This window comes from Gallinula chloropus (assembly GCF_964237585.1).
Source record: "Gallinula chloropus genome assembly, chromosome: 3".
Classification (NCBI taxonomy): domain Eukaryota; kingdom Metazoa; phylum Chordata; class Aves; order Gruiformes; family Rallidae; genus Gallinula; species Gallinula chloropus.
The window spans coordinates 49,807,700-49,820,969 of record NC_140087.1 but is presented as its reverse complement, the minus strand read 5'-3'; the positions used below and the strand labels follow the sequence as shown (position 1 = coordinate 49,820,969).

General features: G+C 42.4%; 1 protein-coding gene across 1 annotated transcript in view; it reads right to left on the bottom strand.

Moving 5' to 3' along the window:
* The window catches only part of LOC311190526 (visual pigment-like receptor peropsin), a gene marked incomplete at both ends in the record, with an annotated part of 29,486 nt that extends 16,728 nt beyond the window's left edge, over window positions 1-12,758 (bottom strand). Inside the window, 2 exons of the mRNA XM_084262466.1 lie at window positions 3,620-3,825; window positions 12,638-12,758. Coding sequence (XP_084118592.1) covers window positions 3,620-3,825; window positions 12,638-12,758 — 327 coding nt within the window. The remainder of the gene's footprint in view (window positions 1-3,619; window positions 3,826-12,637) is intronic.
* Between the last annotated feature and the right edge of the window lie 512 nt (window positions 12,759-13,270).

Here is a 13,270-nt window from a genome sequence, read left to right as displayed (position 1 = left end):
ACCTTTTTATTAGAAATATGGCTGATGGGGGAACAGATGGCTCTTGGTCACTGGCTTACATTCCCTGACCTGAACTTTACTACATGAACTAGTTTACTTACTGACAATATTACTAGAGGCTAAAAAATGAATGTGCTAGAGACTGACTGTCCTCCCTCTGTCCAGATCAGGACTAAGACACGATGGTAGAGCAGAGAAATGACAAACAAGAAGTGAAAGCAGACTCCAAAAGCCACCCTTGGAAAAACTCATCAATACACAGCTTTCAGCAGGGGCAGCATTTGGATACAGACCTACCATACCACCTCATTCGTGAGAGGAGATCTCTGTCAGACCTCCAAAAAGAAAAATAATGTTTGGCACGGGGAAGAACAGTGGTGTTTCTTCCATGCAGAAAAGGGGATTGGGATCATACATATCTGTGGCATTCAGCAGGTATGACACGAGATGGTCCTTTTAGCTGGAGGTGCATCTTTTGTTACAGACACTTTTCACAGCCTAGGCTGTTTTGAAAGAGAAGTTGTATCTGTCTGTCTTTCCCTCACTCCCTCTAACTGGGGCAGCTGAGAAAGGTGAACCTTAATTTTGAAAAATATTACCCAAGGGCACAGAAGGAGGCCCAAGTCAGAGGAAAGGAAAATAGTTAAGTGGATTAAGTGAGGTGAGCTCATGAAATTTCTTCATAAACAGAAATGACAGGCTAGTTTGGGAAAATAAAGCTTCCCTAAGCATACCTGACAGCAGAAGCTGACTGATCAAGTAGGAGCAAATGTGTAGTGAAACGGACGATGACGGAAAGCCAAGTAAGGCCATCCTCTGGCCTCAGCAAAACAAACCAAGTCAGGGAAAATACATAGGCCATGTTAAGGGAAGAGCTGTGTTTGCGAGTGCAACAACCTAAATTGTCATCCCAGCTGCTTGCAGAGGAGCTCGAGTACAGTGAAGGGGATCAGAGACACAATCTCTGTAGAGGTGCGATGGAAAGCATAGACCATACCTTCCTGGCACCAAGATCCTCACTCCTCATCTTCCAGCTGTGACATTCATTCTGGTTGGACTATGAATGTACCACACTTTATAAATACCAAAAAACCCAAAGCTGTCAAAACCCTTCCTCTGTTTAATGTTGAACATTTTTAGAATGACCTTTGTGCTGACCATCCACACACACACGTGGAAATGTCCACATTTTTGCTGTGCCCAAAAGCTTCCCCCTACTTCTGCACAATATTGTTCCTTAAAATAGCTGCTCTGCTTCCATAAGTTACTTTTTCATCACTGGCTTCTGTTTTCTTAAGCTTAACATTCAAGAAGATGGACGTCAGGGTTCAAGCATGTGTTTGACACCACTAACACAAAACAAAATCTTGATAGAAGTAGGAATCCTGCTGTCTCTCAACAAGCCACAGCTAGTTCAGCCACTCAACATGTCACAAACAATTCAAACTATTTATTCACAGTACAAATTGACTTCTGTGGGTTACCGTGAATTTTTAGTTAGCATTAATACAGTATCAGTTCCTATTTGAAATGGTACATGTTAACTTTTAGAGGCTACAGAGGATTACCAAAGCAGAAACATAAATGTTTTGCAAATCAGAGTGTTTAGAAAATCCAATGCATTATTAATGTCCTGAACAAAATCTTTTGCTCCAAGTGCCTTAACACTTTGCTTGATATCCATATCTTACAAAGAATTCTTTTTAAAACCAGGAGATACAAATAAGATTACTTAACACACCCTGACAGAAAAAGCTATATGGGTACCCCAAAAGTGTTTTGAATGTCTTCTCTCCTTGTAAAGGCAGTTCAAACACAGGAAGATTAAGCACGCCTCCATCACACTCTTTTTACGTCTAAAAATAAAAAGCCAGATCATTGTAACGAGACTCTAAACAGCTTAAAGTCAGCCAGAGAGGGACCCTCAGGCAGAGGCATTGTGGAAGAAAACTGAGGCTGCTGAGAGATGACTCTCATGCAAAGCAAGACGCATGGACACAGCGTTCATTTCTCTGTGAATTGGTTTTTACAGCACAAAAAAGGGCCCAAAACATAGAAGAGGCTCCGGAAGAGGTTGGACAGGGGACACAAAAGGGTCATTTAATGTTACCTCTTTCAACCTGTTGGGTTGTAAATGTTAAGTTAGGACACAGGTTTTCACTCTGAATGTTTTACTGTGTCACATAGGAAGCCTGCAGCTAAGCTAGGACTGTACCTAGCAATTCAGATTTCACCTTTCCTTTCTTAATCATAGCTCCAACCTTTCTTGAGGCAGGGAAAAATGGGAATCTGTTTAATTCTAAGTGTGGGAGTGAATTTTACAGCTTGCAGGTATGTCTGTGTCTATCTAGGGACTAAAGATTTCCATTAATAAAAATAAAACAAAGAAAAAATAAAATAAAATAAAATAAAATAAAATAAAATAAAATAAAATAAAATAAAATAAAATAAAATAAAATAAAATAAAATAAAATAAAATAAAATAAAATAAAATAAAATAAAAGCTGTCCTTGAAATTTCTCCTCATCACACCTGAGACTGTCACTGTAAGTGTTACCTTTAGAGAAATAGTGGGATTTTGCTGCAGAAGTAATTAACTTCATTTTGATAAATCCTTTTCTGCCAAATGGCTTTAGACATACATTTTAAACAAGAAAATAATACAGCTCCTAGGTTAATCAGAGACATCTGTGGGAAGCTTTCCTCTCTGGGTAAACTGAACCTTTGTATTGAAAAGGAGGGGACATGAGCTGTAAGAGTTCTTTCATCCATGCTGCACAATAGTTCAACTTCCTCTTGAAAAAAAAATTAAAAAAAAACCCCAAACAACAAAAAACATGAAGAAGAAAGGAGCATTTCTCTCTCCCTTTTCCTTCATTGTGATCTTTCTTACACCTTGCCGTAGGCTAGCCTGTTATTTTCAGATTTTTGATTCCCTCATGCAACAGACACACTAAATACTATCATTCTCACAGATGTTACCAAAAGCATTGGGGAACCAGGCCTCTGCTTATCTACCCACAAGATGTATATATATTCTGTCTATACAGGTGTGTTTTAGAATTAACAACAACAGGATTTTCTGAGTTCTCCCACAAAAAGCTGCCTCCAAATTCAGGTATGTTTGTGCCACGAAGTTAAGTCACTCATCATACACAGGCAACAAACCAACCAAGAGTTCGGGGTAAGACTGATGAGTTGCAACTGATTTGGTAAAAGTTGTAGAAGCTAAAATATGCAGGTATAGCCAAGTGTGGATACTTTGCTCTACATGCCTTGTCAAGTAGGAGTCTACATCTCTTCAAATCAAATGTTAAAGTGCCAACAACTTCACAGGACCACAGCCTACACCTTATCTTTCCAACATGAGAGGGAGCTATGATGTGAAGCAAGAACCCCAAACTAGAAGGTACTACAGTGAATAGACAGAAAAATCCCTGAATTTTGGTCAAACACTGATTAAATGCATAGTCTTATGGGTGTAACGTAAGACAACACTGTTCTTTTGGAAAGTCAGTGTTCTTTCGTTCTTTTTGACCTACCTGTTTATTTATATATATAGCATATACACGTAAGTAGCTGCAGCTATTTTGTCAGAACAAGTATAATCCAGTCTTACCTGGCAAGTCCATATCGACGTGATAATGAATCCATCATCTCTGAAGACATTGAAGATTTCAATGATCCCCCGTGAGTAACCAAACACAGAGATACTAGCATCTGATACTGCCAAGTTAAATGTGAGGTAGTCAGTGGGCTGCAGAAGATGTCTTTGTTTATACAGGACAAAAATCACAATGCTGTTTCCAAACCAAGACAGCCAACCTGGGGAAAAAAAATAAGAATCCATGAAATAAAAAGGTAAATAAAGCAAGAAGCAGTTTAGTGTGCAAATGTGTGATGTGGCTTTTAAAATTACCCTTTTGTTCCATTGGAAACAAATTAAACAAGGTTATCCATTGGAAAACCTGTGCATGAAGCCTTTTTAAGTAGCTGGGTACATTTCAGAAGCAGGAACAAGCAAAAAAAACCCTGGCAGCAAAAACAGTAGAGACACCAAGAGCAACTGCTGTGTGTGTCAAAGATCCACCATTTCAGGGCCTAGAGGTGTTGGGTTTTTTGCTTTAGTGGACAGATAGATGAAGCTCATTAAATGTAACACCTGGAGGACAAAAGGAAAGGGGAAAGATTGTTAGAGTGGAGACTATGATCTGCTAAAAGCTGCAGATATGTTGTATACAGCAGTGGTTTCCAAATGTTCATGCACACAGCCAGAGAGCTGCTTCACCAGCCCTCCCTTGAGAAGTGTCATTTCTTCTCTTAGACGAGTCTAGCATCTCACCCAGATGGGAACATTTTCCAGCAATACACCTGATAATATCTATGAAGACAACTTTTAGAACAGACATTTCAGAAGCTTTAAAGTCTTCTTTCATTTATTTTTAAACAAAATTGTGTCCTCTCTTGCTCCCCAGGAACAGAGATACCTGACTTGTACATATCTAGTTACGCTCGGTCAGAGAGACCTAGAGTTTCCAAATGTGCCCAGCTATTGCTCCTCCTATTAGTGTAAGACCTTGGTAAGTTGGATCCCAGTTTTTGGAACATGTAGAAATGAATGGCTTTTAACAAAATGTTCACTCATAACCATCAAGCTGAGTGTTGAAAAAGATACTTAGCCAGTGAAGGGGTGGCTCCAGGGCAGCTGCCAGAGTGGGGCTGAGCAGCAGGTCAGACAGCACCCAGGTCCCTGTTCACTCATGTTTCCACCCCCCAAACCAGCTCTGCCACTGCTTCTACAGGTAGCCTTACCTCACCTCAGTGACGTGGAGCAAAACACCTACCTCCGTGGAGTACCTGCAGCCTAGGAGAGGTTTTGGAACCCAGCAGCTGGTCGTTTTGTTCCCCACAGTTGATGTCAGGGTACAACATTAGTTACCAGGTGAAGGAGAAAAGCATTGATCCCTCTACCCAGGCACAAGCAGTCAATATCCCAGAGTAAGGTTCTGTATATTGACACAGCAAGGGGCAAATATACCCTCTGAAGAGAGCCATGATATTGCACAGCATCTCTGGATATTCAGAGGCATTCACAAGACAAAAGATGGCTGACAGGTTTAATGCATCAAGAGAGCAGCTGCCTTCCTTCAGGAAGCACCAACAACCCCACACATTGGGAACCCAGCATGCACTCCCCTGCTAGGCTGCCTCAGCTGAGGTGGGAGGGAAGAAAATTGCCTCCAAAGCTCCAGGCCACCTGGAGAGCATCATGAGCTGGAACGCCAAAGACAAGGCACTTGGTCTCCAAACGCAGAGGTAAGGTACTTGGTGCCTAGTGAGGTGCTCTGGGTGGTCTGGAGTGCGAGGGGAGGTGGTTGATGGGGCAGTCTCTGTGTGGCACTACGAACTCCTTTTTCTGCAGAGCAATTCCCTTTTACTAAGTTCTCTTGGCAAAACTGCTAAGCTGCTGCTGCTGCTCTGGCTTGCTTAGCAAAGGCACATGGCTAACTAAAGCGCTTTCAAACCAGGAAGAGCTGACGCTTCAGCATATGGTATTAACCAGAAATAGTGCAATGATACACCAAGATGCGTACATATATATCTATATATATATGTTATATATATATACATCTATCTATCTATCTCATTATAAGATCAACAACAAGTACATCTGCTTCTGGCCACTAGGTGACAATGTTTCTTAATCGAGCCTCGTTTAATCCGACTGCGCGCCCTTCATCAGGAGTGATTTCTGATCTTTGTCTGAATGCAGGTATTATAAATAGGAACAGCAGGGCACCAGGGGAGCAGGACAACTTTGGAAATGCTTCAGGATTGTTTGCAGTGCCAACACGGAAGCTGTGTTTGCGTGTATCAGCTCTACCTTCTGTAAGGCAAGACGGTTTCCTAGGCAGTTAGGTATGGAAATATTTTCCCTGTCAATAGGAAGACATAGTGCTAAAATGGCAGACAGAATAAAATGGCATCTACTTTGTAAATAGAAACATTTGTCAACATGGGGGAATGGCTAGGAGGGCTTCCCTCACCTTGTCATGCCCATGCACTTTTGGGAATATAGAGAGCGAGTTCCTCCTGCCTGCAGAGTAAGTGTCTTTTAAAGAAGTAACTGAGCAACACACATAATTTAGATTGAGGTGGCAGAGACACAATATTTGCCATCACTTTTGAAACTACATTCACATGCTGAGGATGGGGATGAGAAAGTAGACAGACAGACAGAGAAAACTACCCAGTGAGTGTGCCCACAGCACTTCTGAGGATAGGCACGATCCACTTAACCAAGGCAGGGCACGAGTCTGCACTGCCGTATCCAGTCCCTAAAATGTCTGACCTGTCTGGGAAGTAGGCCATATTGATACCCTGACCAACAAGTTGGAGGAACTAACCACTCAGTAAAGTTCAGAGTAACCAGAGACAAAATCAGTGTTTGCATAAAAATGCGACTGACCAGAGCAGCGGCTGTGGGACGCTGGATCTCCACGTGCTCAGAGAGATGGGCTGTTCCGGGGCTGACTGAATTTAAAAAAAACCCAAACCATAACCCAAACAGAACAACAAAAACCCCCACCCCAAAACACAAAACCAACACACTGAAACAACCAACCTCCCACCCAAACCCTGACAGGTTGAAAACGCTGCGCGGGCAAAGCACAGCGGGAGCTCAGGCCCTCACTGAGGGCAGGGACCTCCTCAGCTATTCCCCAGGCAGTGCGAGCCTCAGGGTAGATAACTTGAAGGTCAGGAGCCCAGAAAGAAACCTCTGAACTTGGAAGGGCTGTAAGGCACTGGTGTCACCAGGTGGCAACTCAATAAAACAAGAGGATAGAAAAGAAATGACCGAGGGAACCAGCTTGATTTTTTTTTCCTTTCTTTTCACAGGTTGCTAGCAATAATCACTCAAAGAGTATATGAGGAAAAAAAACCAACCCCAAATCCAAACCCAGGACCCTAAGGTCATTCTGGTGTGAAAGGAGAGGTTTTACTTGAGCTCAAAAGGTAGCTGAGATCACAAAAAATAGAAGATAGGAAGAAACTGAATGCTTCCCCCCAACATAAGGGTTAGGGAGGATAATCTTAAACTGCAATGTTGTCTCATACGGGCTGCTGATGCATGAGAGATGCTGGCCTCTGAAATGGCAAAATGCACAGGTAACACACCATTACTGAAGTTCATTAATACAGGGCAGGACCAAGAGCAGCGGCCATGAGGCTGACAGTATCAGAGTAGAAGAGGTCAAGTGAGCGTTGACAAACGCTGAACATCTTAGGAGTCACCTTTACTCCTCCGACACCTGCAGAAAAGTACTCAGTAACACTTTTGCAAACAGTCGGAGGTAGAAGGGACAGGATGGACAGCAGTATTAAAAAAATTGTATATGCCTTATATAATTCAGTAGTACTCCTTCCCCTGGAACCATACCCCCTAATACAGCACTTTGACCCACAGGCGTTAAAAGTGCTCCACAGGTCAGGCTGGTGCCGCTATCTGTGATACCTGGGGAATGCATGGGAAGGCTGCCAAGTAAACCAGTGGCAGTTGGGATCCAAAACCCTATTGACAAAGCCCTGTATTGCTGTGCTGTCTGCCAGACCCTGCAAAGAAAGCACTGAAAAAGCGGGCAGCAAGAGTGGCTAAGGATACTGAAAACATCTCTGCTGAAAGCGACTGAGAGCAGTGGGATTGTTTAGCTAAGAGGGAACACAACAGTTTTACAGAGATTCCTGCCAAATCACTCAAGCCCAAGTATCCAGACATATCTTCTTTCTCTCTCATGTACCGGAGATGGGCTTTGAACAAGCAATAAACACCTGAGGCTACGTGCAATTTCACTGTTAACACTCAATTGATGTTTTTGCAGAGGTAAATTTGGTACAAGGGGACTGATAGCTCTGAGCTGGTCATCCACTTTTCCAATGAATGCTGAGCTAAGACAGGCTGTTATGATTTGTACTTGGGCTTGTTATTATTAGGCATTGTTTCATGGCCTTTACTTGTAAAACCTGACAAGAATGAATTAGAAAAAAGGGCGTTTCGGCTCACCCATCTGCAGCTTAAAATATACAGGGAGCCTTAAGTGGAAAAATTCAAGAAGAGCAAAAAAGGTAAAAGCTCAGTGTCACAAGACACTGCTACGCTTTCCCCTCAGCAAATAACCTTATCTCCAGGACAGAAATTGGATTGAGCATCTAGATATAGAGCAGGCATGAACAAAGTCAATTACTGATTCAACTACCAAGCATGAATGTCTATCTGAAGAGGTTTGCTGTAAAATATTTTCAGACTAGAAAATTTTATTTAAATGAGTGATTAAAATCTAAAGGCTTTGCAAAGCTGTCATTTACTGTTGCAACCGTGAAGCGATCCTGCTCTGGTTTTAGTCTTCCTTGCTAATTATATGCACACAATATCCTATCCAGGGCGTATTGCCAATTTTGGCAGGAAGGAGAAGAGTCATCATGTTTTAGACTTGACAAAGCGTGGAGAGATTATTTGTTCAATAAATGCAGTCATTTTGTGGATGAATGTTTGGTGAGTAGCTTGTTTCCTTTCCCACCTTCTCAGATTTATCTGTCAAATAATGACCAAAAATAATGCTCATACTGTCACTTGTCAAATAGCAGTGTACTGTTACCAGTCGGAAACGTGTGCCATTTAAAGGCATGTTTGGGTCTCGTGGTCTGTTCCAATTTCCTGGTCATGCTGTCAGCACGCCTTGCTGATGTGAGCACTCACAAAAAAGTCAGAATTTGTTCTCTAGAAAATATTGTCTCATGCTGACCTGAAATTTCCTTTTATCCCAAATATTCACTCTAACAGTTCCAGTTCAATGTGCAACCAGGGAAAACGAGCACAGAACAAATTGAACGCAGAGAGGAAAAATTTATTTAAGAATTCCAATTAATAATTATGAAGAAAAAATTCCTTTTGTCCCTCCCTCCACCCCAGGTCCAAGTTTAATTCAGCTAGCTATGATGGACAGTACTTTTAAGTTGTATCTAATGACTTAAACTATCACAGAACCACAGAACATTAGGTGTAAGAAAAGACCTTGAAAGATCATCCAGTCTAACCCTTCCTCCGGAGCAGGATCACCTAGATTAGGTCACACAAGAATATGTCCAGGCAGGTTTTGAATGTTTCTAGAGAAGGGGACTCCACGGCCTCGCTGGGCCGCCTGTACGAGGACTCTCCACAGAACCACATCACTTAGTGCAAAGGCAAAAAGCAATTGGGTGCAGTGCTAGCAACAGGATGAGCTGCCCCTGTCTGCCAAAGACAGTTCTGAACTCACAGAAAGGAAGAATGGAAACGAAGCGCTGCCTTCAGAAAGGGAATGCTGACGCAACTGACGTAACAGAGTGTAACGCAGTGGCTGGTAGTCCCTCCAAGCAGGCTGTAGGAGGTCGGCATTGCATCTTTTCCCCCTGCACTTTGTCGGTCCCCTGGCCAAGGTGTTTGCAAGGAAAATGATGTCAGAGTGGCTCAGATGCCAAGAAGCAGCGCAGTGATCTCCAAATCCATCAGCATTTACACAAGGCACTCATGTGCTTCGATGCTGGTTTGCTTGCGATGTTTGGGTACAACACCTATTCCAGAACGGGCTGTGAGCTCAAGTCTTCGTACAGTGTTCTGAGAACCCCTCTGTCTGCATCTGGAAGCCCGGCCAGTATATGATCTGTGACACATACACCAGTGTCCCGTCTGTCACCTATGGCATCCACACTGCCTGTGATATGTGAGAATTTCCAGAAGGGGACACACAAAGAAGCCCCATCTCAGCAAAAGGTGTTAGATCACAATTCTTGGATATTCACGTCCTCTGTCAAGATGTGTGACTGGGAGGACTTGGCCAGATACAGACAGCCTATTTTTGGACATTATCTAGCAAAGATGAAAAAATTCAGAGGAACCCCGTCTTCTGGGTAAGTGCTAGCACCCATCACTTGTGCACCTTTGGCGTTGGAAACATACACCAGAATCTGCAAAAAGCTGCACTGGTGATTTACATTTAAAAGAGGAAGACTTGCAGTGGTTGTGGAAGTGTAATCACTGGAACTGTTTTCCACTGCCATCAAACCCCCAAAAGTATGAAATCTGAACATGAAATCTGGGAAGTACCCACAGACTCCTCCTGCAAAGCAGATTGTCTTTCCAGACCCCTGAAGCAGCGCAGGCACAGGAAGGTAACGCGCAGACTGGCCTTCGTCCTCTGCCACCAGAAGGGTGAGAGGGTGCCTGCATAACAGGGTACTTGGTTCTACCACACCACTGCTCCCCAGAACGACTGAGTTACTGGTGTACATATAGCAAATAGCTGAAAACTGATAGGGTGCTTGTAGAAGTGCAGTGGTAGACCTTTGAGGAGAAGACACAGGGCCTTTTCAGATTTAAGTATTATTGGCAGATTTTTTTTTCAACATTCTTATTGCAGAAGGGTTCACCTACCTCTATCATCATTAACCAGATTCACAATACACTTAATTTGGAGCAGTGATACATGTTCTGCAAGAAATACACCTGGTGTTTTGCACCTGGAGGGTAAGTTTCAAATACAGTAGTTAAAACATGACAAGCACTTGTGAGCTTGGCAGAAGGATCTGGAGCAATCAAAACCCAATAGATGTACAACATAAAAGCACAGGCACCCTAGGCACTTTAAAAAGTATTTGCTAGAAGATATAGGGTCACCATTAGGAAGCAGCAGAAGAAAACACCTTTGCTTGTTGATTGATGGAAGAAGTTTGGACTACTAGAGTGATGCAGAGGCAGCACTAGGAGGGGTCAGGAGAGCTAGAGAAGGGTTAATATTAATGTGAATGGCAGTGGCAAGACAGTCCTTGGATGCTGTATTCAGCCCTGACTGGAAGTTAAAGTCCTGGTTGGAAAAGACAGTGCAAAAAGGCTGATAGGATGGGATGATAGAAGAAAGGAGATAAATAAATTAGAATTAAAAAGAATTAGAAATAATCAACCAAACAAAAAAACCCAAAGAACTATTACCCTCACTTGCTTAATGTAGGAATGCAAAGGTCAAACACAGGGTATGATTGCTCCTTCAGGAATTCCAAGCAGCTGTAGGATGTTAGTTGCAGATAAAAAGTTATTTCAGGTAAAAGGAGTGACAAACAAAGGTATAAGGTTGGTGTAATTGCTTCAGTGATAAATTTTTTAGCAAAGGCTCCTGTTCAACAGAGAAACAAAGCCTGTCAATTGAGAGAGTGGTGGCAACACCAAGGAAACCCGGGCCAGTTATATGAGGGAGCATGTTAGCTTCATAAATGAGATTATATATTGTCACAGCAGGGGACTAGCCTTGCTGACCTCAGATGTTCTTTCTAGTCTTAAGTGCAACTGCTTAATTCATTAGCTGATGGTTGAGCCACTTCCCAGCCATTCATGAAGGGGCACTCAGATGTGAACAGATTGGGGATAAATTGGAACAACTCTGATTTGTCTTGCAGCCACTTTCCTAATTAAGTCTCCTAAGATAGAAGCCATATATTTTTTACTAAAATATCTATTTTTATTTTAAACACAACTTTTCCCTCCTGAACCTCCTGTAGGTAAAAAAAGAAAGTCTCATGTAAACCTCCTAGAATATATTTATAATTTTATCTTCCAACTTCTGTAGACCTTGTCTCAAGCATAAGCTGAGGGTTAGTAAACTACTTGCAATATGTGACAAGCTTAGAAAAAGGGAAAAAAAAATAGAAATCAATCATTCAAAACCATAATCAATCATTCAAAACCAGAATCAATCATTCCAAAACAGAAACATTTTTGTATATGCTGTTTGGAAGAACAGATTTAATAGAAGTTAATTTTTCTTGTATTTTCCTGTGAGGTTTTATGGTTGGAAATTTTGATTACCTAGCAAACCTGCATTCTTTGAAATGTCATTGAGTTTCCTTGTATCCTGCAACGAGTCTGCCCCAAATAAACAATATTTAAACAAACCAAAATTGTTCTGAGAACAAACTGAGTTCATATTGGGTGCCATCTTCAAATCCTTGCTATACACTTAAGTGGCCGTCTTGCAGCAGAACCAAAATAAACACGCAGTACTGGGGCTGTTAACACAGGACAGAGTTCTAGCACTTCCATCTTTCACAGGCCCTGTTTGAAGCAGCCTATTTCTATGTGCATCCACTGTTTACACCACGAGCAGCACAAATAACCTAAAAAGCCAATAAATTAAAGCTACGGAACTGTACTTTTCTGTCTCTGCAGGAAGTACCTGTAGGATGCCAACTGTCCAGCAGCAGTCCTAACCCTGGAAATCACAGATCGTTAATTCAGTGCTTCCGAGACACGAGAAGACATGGCAGCATCGTGCACTTCAGTAAGGTACTTCTGTGGTCCACAAACGAGTGAACATTAGTTCAAAGTTTATAGGCTTGCCTGTTTGGGGTTTCCCCCCCCCCCCTGCATTTCTGCATTGATTATTTATCTCTTTTTAACGAAAGCAACCTCAACTGATCTTGTTATAGCTGAAGGAAAACGCTGTGTTTTCTAACATCCTGCTCCATTAGGGATGAAACCCAAATGAATCACTTTGAACCCAATACCAACCGCTCCTCAGGAGGTTCCTTTCACATCCAAGCTAGTACATACCCAAAGCCAGGAGGTAGAAACCTATGATAGTCTCTCCTTGCTCTGTGACAGCTGCCTCTCTGCTCAGAAAGCCGATGTTGTTGTTCCTCCAGGGTGCCTGTGGAGAAAACTGGACGGACATTTTCAGCGGAGCTTGTGACCCAGAAACTGCCCTTTCCCCAGCACGTCTCAGCGAAGTAAGATGGTTCCAGCCTTTTCCTCAGGTTTCTGCTCCCTATATTTGAGGGATCTCTTCAATGAGACTAATGATCTAAAGAAGGAAATCTGAAGGGACAGGAGCTTTTCAGCTTTCTGACCTGTTGTCCGTCGCTAATCCTATCTATTAATACAACCTGTGAAGCTGCGGCCAGCCCAAGACAGCAGATTTCCTTATTACTGCTGTGTGCAAAACTCCTTAGTGAAGAGGATGTACCTGACAGAAAGACGACTTCATTTAAGATAGGGTGATGCCACATAACCTACAGGCACACCCACAAACGTAGCACAAAAATATCTCACACATTAAAAAGACTGTAAAGAAGCTGCAGGGAGGTGTCACCGCTTGAGATTGTGGCTTGAACAGAGACAAAGAAGTGGACTGTGAAGTTACTTTCTGACTTGAATAGGGCAGAAGAAAGAGACTGTGAAGTCACT